This window comes from Sapajus apella, unplaced genomic scaffold (genome assembly GCF_009761245.1).
Source record: "Sapajus apella isolate SASKATOON/1434 unplaced genomic scaffold, GSC_monkey_1.0 scaffold6, whole genome shotgun sequence".
NCBI lineage: Eukaryota > Metazoa > Chordata > Mammalia > Primates > Cebidae > Sapajus > Sapajus apella.
The window spans coordinates 2052527-2067088 of record NW_022436946.1 but is presented as its reverse complement, the minus strand read 5'-3'; the positions used below and the strand labels follow the sequence as shown (position 1 = coordinate 2067088).

The following is a 14562-nucleotide window of genomic DNA, read 5'->3' as shown; positions in this document are numbered from 1 at the left end:
TTACCATGACTTTACGTGCCTAGTTTTAATTAGCCATTCCCATTCTTCTCTTGCTCCAAATAGGACTGAGCTCAGCACACCTTTTTATTTTTCTTTTTTTTTATTTATTTGTTTATTTATTTATTTATTTATTTAGACAGAGTCTTGCTCTTTCGCCAGGCTGGAGTGCAGTTGCGCAATCTCGGCTCACTGCAACCTTCGTCTCCCTGATTCAAGCGATTCTCCTGCTTCAGCCTCCTGAGTAGCTGGGACTACAGGTGCGTGCCACCATACCTGGCTAATTTTTTGTATTTTAGTAGAGATGGGGTTTCACCATGGCCAGGATGGTCTCGATATCCTGACCTCATGATCCGCCTGCCTCAGCCTCCCAAAGTGCTGGGATTACAGGCACGCGCCACCACGCCCAGCTGAGCACACCTTTTTAAATGGTCCTCTTGCACCTTTTATGGGAAAGAGATGTGGATCTTTTTTTTAAGACAGCTCATTATTGTAATACCCACAAACTAATGCTTCCGTGGCGAGCAGCTGAGTTTACTAAACTGGGCTTAACAAGGTTGAGGACTGCTGGTCCTCTAACTGGCTTGCTGGACTTTTATTTCAATTACCAAAAAGCCATTTTTCCACTTGGATATTAGTAGCTGCTGGTTTAGATTTTTGAATCAACATGTTTAAGAAATGTATACCAACTAGAATTTCCCAATAGTGAACACTGTCTTATAAAAGCAGTGCATTCCCCTTAGAGAATGCCCTTTGATAATGGCAAGATAACCAAGTTAAGGGGTTCTGTTTTTCGAGGCTGAACTGCACTCTCTGTTCTAATTGCCTCTGCAATGAGTTCTTCTGGTGGACACTGTCCTTCAGCACAAACGAATCTGTAGAATGCCAAACGGGAATCAAACTGGAGCTCGAAGGAAAGGAGGCATTTGTCAGACTGCAGAAACCTGACTGGGCATGGTGGCTCATGCCTGTAATCCCAGCACTTTGGGAGGCTGAGGCAGGCGGATCACTTAAGATCAGGAGTTTGAGACAAGTCTGACCAACACAGCAAAATCCCATCTCTAGTGAAAATACAAAAATTAGCCAGATATGGTAGCACATGCTTGTAATTCCAGCTACTCGGGAGACTGAGGCAGGAGAATCACTTGTACCCAGGAGGTGGAGGCTGCAGTGAGCTGAGATCCTGCAACTGCACTCCAGCCTGGTGACAGAGAAAAAAAAAAGAACGCAGAATTCTGATTTTATCGTAGACCTAACCAGAGGGATAAATGATGTCTTTGTGGCTCAAAGACATTGAAACTTCATGTAATAGCCTAAGAAAATAAACTGGGAATTGGGATGAAACTGATGGAATGTTCTTCTGCCCTTAAATGCCCTGTGAGAAGTTTCCATGAAAGACAATATGCACATTACAAAGAGTTACAATAAGAATTGGGGATTCCATATTCTAGCACCCACATCTCTCTCCATCAGAAACAGGGTTAGAATATAATGCCAAAGCAAGAAGATTGCATCAGTACAAAATGGGACCAAACTGTACCCTTCAGGATTCTCTATGGTTGCTAACAGTGGGTCACAAATTTGGTTTTAATGAACCTAGAAGCTATTGCCAAGAAATGTAGACCGTCTCCCTAAAGCACATTTTAGGCTACATTTTGCTTGACTTTTTGTATGGGTAGATTTGATTCCAAAAATATATTTTAAGATCATTGGAGGCCAGGCACGGTGTCTCACACCTGTAATCCCAGCATTTTGGGAGGCTGAGGCAGGCAGATCGCAAGGTCAGGAGTTCGAGACCAGCTTGGCCAATATGGTGAAACCCCCGTCTCTACTAAAAATACAAAAGAATTAGCTAGGCATGATGGCACACACTGGTAATCCCAGGTACTTCGGAGGCTGAGGCAGGAGAATTGCTTGAATCCCAGAGGTGGAGGTTGTCATGAGCCAAAATTGTGCCACTGCACTCCAGGCTGGCGACAGAGAGAGAGACTCTGTCTCAAAAAAAAAAAAAAAGAAAAAAGAAAAAAAAGAGTGGCCTCCAACATCAAGTAGTTGAATTACATTGTTTTCTTGTACCCTAGAAAAGACCCAAAAAGTAAGCCATTTCTATGTACTCAGTGAGCCGAGATGCCACCACTGCACTCCAGCCTAGGTGACAGAGCGAGACCACATCTCAAAAAAAAAAAAAATTGGTGGAAACAAAGAAGCTTTTTAAGTAATAGGTGATTTGTTTTAATGATTAATTTCTCTTTCTTCAAGGGAGGGAATGAGCAGAGCGAACAAAACAGTAGAGAGATGTTGCCAAATAACTGTGCCCTGACATGTCCACACCTGGCGGGAGGGGCCCAGCAGGCAGCTCAGGGCTTCTGTTTCTGACAGAGGGCACCTTCGGCATCTAGAGCTGGCTGTGATGTTCCGGAGACTTATTCTATACCTGGCACTGTGTCTGTAGTCTAGGTTCCAAGATCCGGACACTGTGATTCTCAGAGAGGCATGAATAACTGAGACATTTTCTACTCAATTATCCTTTTCCAATTTTTGATAAACCTATCTCTAATATTTATATTTTAAGCTGTGGAATATAATTCTGAGTAAAATATAAAGAAATATGAATAAGTAAAGCAATATCAGCCAGATAGTATTGGATATCTATCCTCCTGTGGTCTTCAACCATTGTCAATCACTATGTAATTTAACCTTGGCACAGTTTCTGTGCTGATAGGAAAGAAATCAATTAGACTTTCTTAACCTAGAGTTAGGTCTTTCCTGCATCTTTTCAGCGACTCCAGCACACAGTGACTTTTACCAACTTTTATCCAAGGTCTTCTTAGACATGCTCTGTTTAGACTTGTACCTTTTCTTTAAAAGAACAATATTGTTATTTACAATTTAGAGGGAAAGGGGCATCATGAGATAATGGAAAAGGCATGAACTTTGGGGCAAATCAGCTTGGGTGTGAATCCTGGTTTAATATCTAAATGACCACAGTCACGTTATTGAAACAGCCTGAGATTCTCAATTTGCACGATTGGCGTAGACCTTACTTGGTTATTGGACAATTAAATAAGTATGTAAAGCTCCCAGCACATAGAGAAGTTGTGGTCTTCCTTATTACCAGCAGCTCAGCCACCCCCAATAAGTTCACTGTTACAACTACCGCCAGCTGACTGACTGCAAGAAATCCAGGTAACTCTCTGAACCTCAGAGCTATAGAGACAATGAAATGCCAACACCTAAAAAGTGCTGGGAACATGGCATGTACTCAATACATTTTGTTCAAAAATCTTTTCCTCCTTTCCCCTCTTAAAAGTAGCAAGAACTCTTCAGACACTGTTGATATTCCCAGGCTCGTAGTTCACTCTGATCTTGAGATTAGATTACAGCCTGGAGGGGCATCTTAAATGCACTCTAAAATAAAACTGATTCAGGTCCCGAAAAGATTCACACACGGCTCCCAGATTGATCCACACACTACTACCTACCTTGCTAGGTCTGAATCAATCTTTAGGCTCTAGAGAAAGCAAGAAATGTGTGTAGCACATGAATATTCCTCTGAGCAGATCTTTCTCCTTTTCCTTCAGGGATTCTACATGACTGATGTCCAATGCCTGGAGAACAGGCAGAGAATGTATCTCCACCTTTCCCCAGGCCCCTGCCTGTGCTCACTGGTTAGAGGGGTCCATCCTCCTCTGGCTGTTTCCTGGCCTCACTCACCATGTTCTACTAACAGAGGCAAGAAAGCAGGCCACCTTTCCAAGCACATTGGGATCCTGTAGTGTCCACCAACAGCCACCTAATGCAGGACAAAACGTAGCTGACCAGGCAACTTGGCAATTGTCAGATTCTTACACTTTTTGTTTGTTAGTTTTGAGATAGAGTTTTGCTCTTGTTACCCAGGCTGGAGTACAATGGCATGATCTCGGCTCACCGCAACCTCGGCTTCCCAGGTTCAAGCGATTCTCCTGCCTCAGTCTCCCCGGTAGCTGAGATTACAGGCATGCGCCGCCATGCCCAGCTAATTCAGAATTTTTAGTAGAGATAGGGTTTCTCCACGTTGGTCAGGCTGCTCTCAAACTTCTGACATCACGTGATCCGCCTACCTTGGCCTCCCAAAATGCTGGGATTACAGATGTGAGCCGCCGAGCCTGGCGATTCTTACCCTTTTTTTTTGAGATGGGGTTTCGCTCTTGTTACCCAGGCTGGAGTGCAATGGCGCGATCTCGGCTCACCGCAACCTCCGCCTCCTGGGTTCAGGCAATCTCCTGCCTCAGCCTCCTGAGTAGCTGGGATTACAGGCATGCGCCACCATGCCCAACTGATTTTTTGTATTTTTAGTAGAGACGGGGTTTCACTATGTTGACCAGGATGGTCTCGATCTCTTGACCTCGTGATCCACCCGCCTGGGCCTTCCAAAGTGCTGGGATTACAGGCGTGAGCCACCGCGCCCAGCCGATTCTTACCCTTTTTATAGAAACAGTCCATGAATATGAAGACACAGCCTTGGCATATACCTTATCTTGCACCCACACATAGGCCATCCATTTCCCTCCTCTTTTGCTGTTGTGCTCTGTGTATGAATACCTTCCATCCATGAAAGGAGAAGGCTGGCTCCCCTTGTCTGTGCTTGTGTGGCTTCCTATAGGAGGGAGTTAAGGTTTTCTTCTAGCTCTTGGTATTCATGTAAGGTTTTGTAAGTTTCATCTGTTACACTTCTATGGATCGTATAAAGAAGTCTGAAGAAGATCCGATTTTCTGTTTGGTAGACCCCAAGCCATCATGGCAGGGCTCTTGTTTAGTTTTATTTTCTATTTGCATCTGTCAGTGGTCCTGGCAACTACTTGGCAATGAACGTAGGCAATATGTGCAATACATTTTCAGAAACTACTGTGTTTAACACTGGAAGAACAAGGCCAGGTTTACTTCTGGGGTGACAGCTCAGTGCTTATAGTCCTGTGGGGTACTTGATAATTGAGATCCTAAACGGATCTTTTTTTTTTTTTTTTGAGATGAAGTCTCACTCTGTCACATAGGCTGGAGAGAAGTGGTGCCATCTCAGCTCACTGCAGTCTCCACTTCCCAGGTTCAAGTGACTGTCCTGCCTCAGCCCCTCAGGTGCCCACCACCATGCCTGGCTAATTTTCGTATTTTTAGTAGAGATGAGGTTTCGCCATGTTGGCCAGGCTGTTCTCAAACTCCTGACCTCAGATGATCCACCCACCTCAGCCTCCCAAAGTCCTGGGATCACAGGAGTGAGCCATCACGTCTGAACTAAATGGATCATTTTTTCTGCTACAGAATTTTATTTGGTAACGATGTGCTATCATTTATAGTTCAAAAGCCAAAATCAAAAGGAATGTGATAATCACCTCTAATTCAGAAATTTCACAATCTCAATCTGTTGTTTCATCTTCTGCCTCTTAACTCTTCAGGGTCAGGAAACAACAGCAGTAAACTGTCCGCCTTGGATGGCCGTGGTAGAGTCAAGGTACTCCCCAGACACTTTTGGATGACCTTGGGTCATCCAAAGTTACACACAGTGTAACATCCACAGTTACACACAGTGCTATCTGGTAAGACACTCTGGCTCTCTAGTTGTAATGCTAGGGACATGAGTCCTCCTGCTTACTCTTCAAAACTCTGAGAAAAAATTAGCCTTGCCCCAGTGTTTGGCACCAGAATGAGTGCCCAGTATGAACCTTTGTCCTTAAACATTTATATTTGTTTTAAAGTCAATGGGACCCCCTAGCTGTTTTTCATTTTTGTCATTGTTGAGCTCCCCTTTCTTTCCCAGAGTTGCACCAGATTCGAAGAAGCTTATACAATATCCAGTAAGGCAAACGGCCTTGGCTGTGGTCTCCCCAGCACACCCCACTGTCCCAGACCACAGTGGCCCCTTGGACGCCCAGCAGTTCTCTGCTTCCTCCATGCCCTCTAGAAGTAGGAAAATCCTTGTGAAAGCTGTGAATCCCAGTCCCATAACTTCTCTTCCTGCGACATCCCACAAGTCTTCCTTCCTAGGGTCTTCTGCCTCCCAGAGGAAAGCCAGGGAACCACGCTTCTCTACGAGCTTTGGACCTTGCTCTCCTCCTAGATCAGGGGAAGCTGCTTTTTCCTACACGAAAGCACCACCACACCCCACCATGACTTGTTTCACAAAGACAGTCTTTCCTCAAATTCCATCTCCCCTTTGGAAATCAGGCTTTTAGAAAACACAATCTAGGAAGCCTTGCATGCTAGGTCTGTTTTCTACCATACTGAGGCATGGAGGTATGGAGAGACATAGGAAAAGGAGAAAAGTACACAGAAGGAGAAAAAGGGGAAAAACTCTAAATTAAAACCTCCCCCAGCACTTGGAGGCTGAGGTGAGTGGATCACGAGGTCAAGAGATCGAGACCAGCCTGGTCAACACGGTGAAACCCCATCTCTACTAAAAATACAAAAATTAGCTGGGCATGGTGGTGCGCACCTGTAGTCCCAGCTACTCGGGAGGCTGAGGCAGGAGAATTGCTTGAACCCAGGAGGCGGAGGTGACAGTGAGCTGAGATCGCGCCATTGCACTCCAGCCTAGGTAACAAGAGTGAAACTCCTCAAAAAAAAAAAAACCTCCAAACCTTGTTGCTATGGTAGTGATAAACATAGCACTTTACATTCCTTGTGAGCATCTAGCCTGCCCTTCAAAAACTGAACGAACATTTTGCAAAGAGAAGGAACTTTGGATTTCCTTTTTTGTGTTGTTAAGATGGAGTCTCGCTCTGTCACCAGGCTGGAGTGCAGTGGCACAATCTCTGCTGACTGCAACCTCTGCCTCCTGGGTTCAAGTGATTTCCCTGCCTCAGCCACCCAAGTAGCTGGGATAACAGGCATGCACCACCATGCCCAGTTAATTTTTTTTGTATTTCAGTAGAGACAGGGTTCACCATGTTGGTCAGGATGGTCTTGGTCTCCTGACATCATGATCCATCTGCCTCGGCCTCCCAAAGTGTTGGGATTACAGGTGTGAGCCACTGTGGCTGGCTGAACTTTAGGTTTTCAATGCCCTGGTTTTGTAAAAAAAAAGGGCAGGAAAGTTAAAGGTCTATTTTCAAGGTACCACTGACTCACTCTTTACAGATTGCTCTTAAAATCATTTTAATTTGTTAAAAAATGTAAATTGATTTTGCATCTTCTTTTTTCTGTAAATTCTACACACAAGTAAAAGTCACTAATACTCAAAAATACTTGGTTTTTTTAATTTTTGTTTTTGTTTTTGTTTTGAGATGAAGTCTTGCTCTGTCACCCAGGCTGGAGTGCAATGGCATGATCTCTGCTCGCTGAAACCTCACCTCTTGGGTTCAAGCAATTCTGCCTCAGCCTCCCGAATAGCCAGGATTACTGGTGTGTACCACATGCCCAGCTAATTTTTTTGTATTTGTGTAGCGACAGGGCTTCACCACGTTGGCCAGGCTGGTCTCGAACTCCTGACCTCAAGTGATCCATCCACCTCGGCCTCCCAAAGTGCTGGGATAACAGGTGTGAGCCTCCGCGCCCGGCCTAAAAACAACTTTGATAACTCTCTCTGGAAAAGGATCAGTATTTACCTGTAGAGCCACTTTTGTGCTCCGGTGACCTTAGTTGAGTTCTTCATAGGCCAAATGGGCTGAGCTAGTGTCCCTCAATTGAGTAAATCACAGTCTATGAAATGCCACACTTGTAAAACATTCATTCGGCAAGTGCTTTTGCAAAAGTTGTAAAACCTTACAAGTGGATATACCAGGGATTCCTTTAAGTGTCAAGATGTCCTTGAGTTTTCAAAAAATATGACTCTATTTCGAATCATGGGTTCATCGCAGCTTTGCAAAAGTGTATCTTTATAAAGGTACATGTAGCTGTACTCAGTGAAATAAATATTCAGCCAGATAGAACATTAGATTTCACCAATAGGAAAGCAGAAAACTTACCCTGCCAGACCTAAATAGTTGTTTCACGTATTTGGAAGAGTTGCACGGTATGCAAGTGACTCACCAAGTCACACACACCAGCACAGAGGTGGACTCGGTTATGAGGCAGGACTCGTACAACAGGTTCTGAAGACGCAGTGGTTAATGAAGTAGGTAAGCTCAGGGTAGCCCGCCCCAGGCTCCTGGGGAAGGACAGTAAACAAGGACTTTTAGATATCACCCCAGCAAAATCTTATTTTCCTCTCGAAAAGTTACTATATTTTGATGAGCTTTCCCTTCTCCCAAGTCTCTTGGTTTGTTAATAATTGTTTTGTGTAGTTAAGCAGTTAATCAGGCAAAGCTAATACTAATTTGACATAGCCAGGAAACAGAAGAAATGTACCAGACATAACTGTTTTCCTGGGTAAAATTTTATAAAACTAAGCATTTTAGAAAGCCCTACTCATGTTTAGATGTGAGGGGGAGGGTGGACTCTCCCTGAAGGAGAAAAACTGTCCAACGGGTGAATTCCACATTGGAACAATATGAGGCTGGCTTCTGATTGTCCACTCCAGGCTTTAGAGGTAAAGTTCAGCGTGTGACCACAGCTATGCTGTCCTTAAAGGGCCACTACACAGTAAGTCCTGTGGAATTAGGAACTGGCAAAGGAAGGGAGATGTGGTCAGAACGCTCAGGAGAAGGCTTATTAAAGGGTAAAAGCAGTTTTCACATTTGAGTTTTGCTTTTCATCATAACCTTTTACAGCTTCATTGGATCCAAATATCCAAGAAATGCTCATTGAACATGTAAAGTCCACAGAAAGAAAGGACCAGAATTCCTCTAGGTCTCTACCATCAGGCTTCATCTGGGTTCCGCCTTCCCTTTTTTGTTCCACTTGCAGGAATGGTGGTTAGGAGTGTTCGACTTCTCTGTTTATAAGAATGTTTCTTCTGAGTATCGTTAGAGTCATCGGCATGAGTGAAGATGAGTTGTGCCTAAAATAACCATAGATCCAGTTCTCAAGGATATTTTGAGGAAGTTCTACCTTCTCCTGCCTCTTTTCAGAAAAAAGGAAGACTATTATCAGCACATATATCTTCATATGGCTGTTTGAAATCCTATTTTACCTGTTCTAACAAAGTAGAATGGAGGATGAAGCATTTGGTGGCCAGCCTTGGTTAATTTGACCCACAAGATTGCCAAAAGTTTTCTTCCAGCACTTGCACTTCTGCTTGCATGCCAGGAGTCCATTCTTGTGTGCCAAACACACCTTAAAGTGAGCTGGGAGATTTATAATTACTAGAGTAAAAAAAAATGCCAGAAGGAAACTTCACCGCCCACTGAAGGATTGTTGTTGGCATGATGACTGAGGCGTGGCACCTGTGGACATGGCAGTGTGAGTTGCCCTGTCTAAGTGGCAGCAACGCTAGGGGATACTTTTCTTCTTTGACTTATATTATTATCTTCTTGAATGAGACATATCTTGGTTTTGAATCATAACTGTGAGAAATGCCCACACCCATCTCACCTCAACATATGTAAATTCCATTTTTCCCAAGACTCCCAGCTATGAGGGAATGCAACCGTCAATATTGTGAAAGTGGCTCAGCTGAAATGTTTGCTTCCCTGTGCTCAGTCACTTGAGCAGCACAAGTGACACGTTTGACAAGGCAGAAGGAGAAATTTATCCCTTCAATATGGAGCAATTTACGAGGGAAGCTGAGTTTTGGAGCAAACTAATGGTAAGTCGAATAAAGTGTTTAAATATCAAGGACATCACGCTGGCTATTTTCCTTGTGGCTTTCTATAAAATAAGATGAAAGGGGAATTTATAATCAAAGGACTGTGGTCTTGCTCATTACTTTAAGTGAAACATGCCTTCTACATATTAAATTTTGTTAGTGATAAATGGCTTTGAATGAATGGTTTGGGAGGAACTTTTAAAAATTCTATTGATGAAGAATAGTAACAGCGTATGTGCATGCAAGGCCTTATGACTTTATGGAAGCAATACAGTTTGCTGGTGGAAAAGAATTCTAAGATTTTTAACATAAAGGAAGGATTTCTTAGAACTCTGTATTGGATTTTTACTTTTGGTTTTCTTTAACTGTACCTCCTTTAGGATTTTCTCTAAGTTATGTATAGATACATATGATCAGAAGGGCATAGTAAAGGAGGATTCTAATGTCTAAGACTAACCTTTATGATTTCTGAACTGAACATATTCATACCTGCCATGTTCCTTTTCTGTGACCAAGAACTGCTGAGTTGACTTTAGATGACTTGGTACAGTATCAAATGCATCAAAGAATGCAGAGATTCCCTGACTTTGGTGATTCTAGCTGATCGTGTCATTTTATAGTTGAATAAACTGAAGTCCCTCTATTCAAACAACCCGTAGTCTGGCTACAAGATCCAAACCCTGCCCCCCACCCCCCCCATTCCAGTGGTTTTTTTTTTTGTTGTTGTTGTTGTTGTTGTTATATTTCCCTGTCTCAAAGCATAAAATTTCATTTTGTTTTCTCCTTTCTAATGTAAATTTCAGCTTCATTGGAAATAAAAAAGTTCTGTTGCAAGCAGGTCATTTTTAGGCTGGGTGGTATAACAAATTATCTTTCAGTGACAACAGCAGGACTTTTCCCTGGCAATATGACCTATATCTACCTTCTTTTATGACACTAAGTTGACTCTGCGATCATCCTGAAACATTGGTTTCTAGAGTAGTCACTTCTATTCATTAAAGAATATTCAGTATCTCTGATGTCTTCAATTATCATGCTATATCTAAGCTGGTAAGCCATTCTGTGTGATGTTCTGGAGAAAGGAGGGTAAAAAAAGTACTGTTATTTCTAAACATAACTAAAAAGCACAATTTTCAGATCAATATCCAAACATTTAATGCATTTACTTTTGTGTATCCAATTCTTTCACTCATTTACATAGCAAGCATATCAATACATTATATTCTGGAAACTCAATCATTTCTGTGTTCTTACAATACTTAGGTTTTTTAAAATGTCTGTATTTTTATTTAGAGTTCATTTTGATGAACTATAGAAAAATTGAAAAGGTTTTTCTTCTGTGTGTCCTCCAGGCAGAGAGGAGCATCTGTGCTCCAAGGAGCTGGGAGCCGATGTAGCAGTAGGTTCTGACTGATTCGAGTCTTAAACCTGTGGGGACTGAGCAAAGGCTCAGGAAATTCACAAAGGAATGAGATGTGGGCATGGGTCCTGTCCACCCAGAACAGCCCCCAACCCCATTCCTGCCCAAGGAGTTTTCCAAATAAGATAGTCACATGAAAGAACTATCAGACTTATAAGCAGCTAAGCAGCTACCATGCAAATTCAAGCTAGCCTGTTGCTTTGTTAAATCATGGTTGTCCAAACTGCCATTTTGAAAATTCTGCCCTCATTTTGAACCTCTCTTTCACCCCTTGCTCCACTACGGCCACTGCATGTTGTCGCCAGTTCCCCTGGCAGGTGGGTGGTGGCTTCCCGTGAGACAGCAAGGTCAGCAGCCCCAGAGACTGCCTCAGGGAGCTGGTGACAACTCATTAGCCTCTCCTAAGCTCCTTTCAGGCCATGTCATGGACAGAACATCTGCCAGCACAGACACCCAGTAACAGGCACAGCCCAGGGCAGGAGGGACTGCAATTTACTATGAGCCGATGGCTACTCAGCCTGTGTAAACAAACAGAAATGGATTTTGGAGGGCCTGGTATATTTTCACAGTGTCTTTCTATCATAATGAATGCACCCAACCTCTCTTGTGGTCAGCAGGTTGTTATCTGAATTGTGTAGATCGTGAGACATAGAGATTTAATAAGAGGCTTGGCGCTCTCTTGTTAGTGAGTGGGCTGGGAGTGAGGAATCTAAGGCTCTGGTGACTTCCTACAGGATATTGGACATTGTCTCTCAGCCTTCTCCACAAGGAGGATCAGAGGGGTTCTTCCATCAAGAGTTCTCTCATCATTTTTTGCTCTTAGTGCATCTGGGTTCTTGTATGTCTTCACTCTTGCAGAATACTTGAGTCACTTAGACGTTCACTTCCATATTGGACATAACTAGATCATGCTTCTCTCAAAGAGGATAGTAGTGACCCCTGGGAGCTCTAATTCAGAACCTTGCCTCCAAGTGCAGCTTTAAATCTCCAAGGCTGTGAGCTGGTCCAGGACAGTTGGTGGATCAGGTTTCCCCTTGCATACAACCCAGTGCAACAATTCAACCTAGCACAACTTCAACAGCATGAACCACATATGAAAGTGCAGGCAGCAGAGGGCATGATGGCTCACGCCTGTAATCCCAGCACTTTGGGAGGCCGAGGCGGGTGGATCATAAAGTCAAGGGATAGAGACCATCCTGGCCAACGTGGTGAAACCCCGTCTCTCCTAAAAATACAAAAAAAAAAAAAAAAAAAAAAAATTAGCTGGGTGTGGTGGCGCATGCCTGTAGTCCCAGCTACTTGGGAGGCTGAGAATTGCTTGAACCTAGGAGGCGGAGGTTGCAGTGAGCCGAGGTCACGCCACTGCACTCCAGCATGGTGCCTAGTGACGAAGTGAGACTCTGTCTCAAAAAAAAAAAAAGAAAGTACAGACAGCAGAGGGCATGATGGCCATGCATGCTTATTTGGGGAAAGCAGACAGTGGTACCTCTCTACATAGTCCTGTCTGATCATCTCCTCCCAAGAGACCCCAGCCTTCTTTCTTGGTCCCCATCCTCTTTCTCCCAGTGAGCTCATCTGAATATCTGCCTCAATGAAGCATCAGGCAAGTGCTCATTGAGCCCAGGCTCTATGACTAAATCCACTGTTTCTATGGAGAATACAGAGGAAGAAGACATGATCTTTACTCAGGAAGGTCAAAATGTAATTGTGAGACAAGACAAACACGCATGAAACAATTAGAGAACAGAATAATATATAACTGAGTGACAGAGGGCATGGTTCAGAAATTAAGTGGAATAGCAAGTCTGAAGTCAGGGAAGTCTGTGAGGCTCAGAAGAGTCAAAGAAGGTTTCATGATGGAAACTGATGGACGGAATTTGAAAAGGAGAGGGAAAGGCACCCAGGTGAAGGGGATGGTGTTGAGTGTAGAAAGTAGAAAAGTTCCTTTTTAAAGTTTCCTTTCTTGTTAAAGAATAAGTGTGCAATAACTTTGCTAAGCCCTATCCTATGTAGCTATTAAACATGCCATGCTTACAGGCATGTGTTACATTCTATATCCTTGTACTTTAACCAAAATACCTGTGCTGGACTTGCTGACAGGCATGTCCCAGTTCTCCATGGCTTTTACCTGTTTAGAAAAGTTTTAAGTTATTACCCAATCGGTTTTTAGTTTAGACGGTGAGGTCTGGCTCCAGCCAACAGAGATCAGACACAGCAGTAAGGATGACCTCAAATGCGTAAAAGATAAATTTGTGTGTTTTCCTTTGTTCATTGTACTCTCGTGGCATGATGGCTAGCAAGGATACCCTTCCTGCAGCCCAGGAAGTAAAAAATTGCACTGCTGAAGGATCCTTTTTCCCAGAGCTGATTTTTCTTTGTGGCACTGAGCATCTATTTCCAACATTGAGCAAATGCTGGGAGGCAGAAATGCCTCTGGTGACGGGATACTCCTGACTGATCGAACAGGAAATGGGTATGAGGGACTGGGGAAAGATAGAGAATCGAGCAGATCCTGGAGAGTCTTGAGGTCAAGCAGAGGATCGGAGACTGGGGAGGACATGGGAGCCAGGGAAGGAGTCAGAATAGAAGAATGGCTTGATAAAGGCAGCATTTAAGGAAAATGAGTCTGGCAAGGTAGATTGGATTCTGAAGATTCTAGGGGCCAGTCAGAAAACTATTGTTGTAGGACCTACACATGAGATGACAGTGGTCCCAGACTAGTGTGGTACAAGTAGAAGAAGGAAAAAAACATATCTTTAAGGAAAAACATGAAATACTGGTCCACTGATGGGATTGTATAGGATACAAACTACATGAAGTCAGCCCCTTATGGAGATCTTCTGTAGACAGCAGTCTGTGTTTGCTCAGGATAGGAGAGAAGTGTAATTATTTTCCATAGGTTTACTCCAAAGACCAGCAGACCTGTCTCATACTTCCCTCCCTGTCCCTTGAGTTAACCAATCCCTGTCTTGATAATTCTCCAGGTATCACTCCCCATCCTCAGAGTTCAGGCCAAAATTTCTCTTGCAGGTAACCCTCCTGCCACCTGGAGCAGTCTGCTCCCTCCAAGCTCCTCCTTCCTCACAGCTGGATTCATGCTCCTGAGGGTGATTTTCTTACGACCTGCTCCCAAGCTACTGTTTGATGAACAGGAAACATTTTTCCTCTTTCTTCCTCACTGACCAATATGGTTTGGCTCTGTGTCCCCACCCAAATCTCATCTCTAATTATAATTCCCATGTGTCAAGGGAGGGAGGTGATTGGATCATAGGATGGTTCCCCCATGCTGTTCCCCTGATAATGAGTGAGTTCTCACAAGATCTGATGGGTTTGGTTTTGTTTTGTTTTGCTTTGTTTTGTTTTGTTTTGTTTTGTTTTGTTTTGTTTTGTTTTGAGATGGAGTCTCACTCTGTCACCCAGGCTGGAATGCAATGGTACGATCTCGGCTCACTGCAACCTCTACCCTGCATGTTCTAGTGAATCTCCT

At 43.5% G+C, this 14562-nt stretch overlaps 1 protein-coding gene across 3 annotated transcripts in view; it reads left to right on the top strand.

The window, feature by feature from the left end:
• SASH1 (SAM and SH3 domain containing 1) overlaps positions 1-14562 on the top strand; it is a 1049232-nt gene that overhangs the window by 680981 nt on the left and 353689 nt on the right. The window contains exon 1 of one of the 3 annotated variants that reach the window (XM_032274340.1): positions 9389-9655. The exons of the other annotated variants lie outside the window; for them this stretch is intronic. Within the exon in view, the coding sequence (XP_032130231.1) occupies positions 9611-9655 (45 nt within the window). The 5' untranslated portion in view covers positions 9389-9610. Of the gene's footprint in view, positions 1-9388; positions 9656-14562 lie in introns of those variants that run through there. 3 annotated transcript variants of the gene reach the window in all.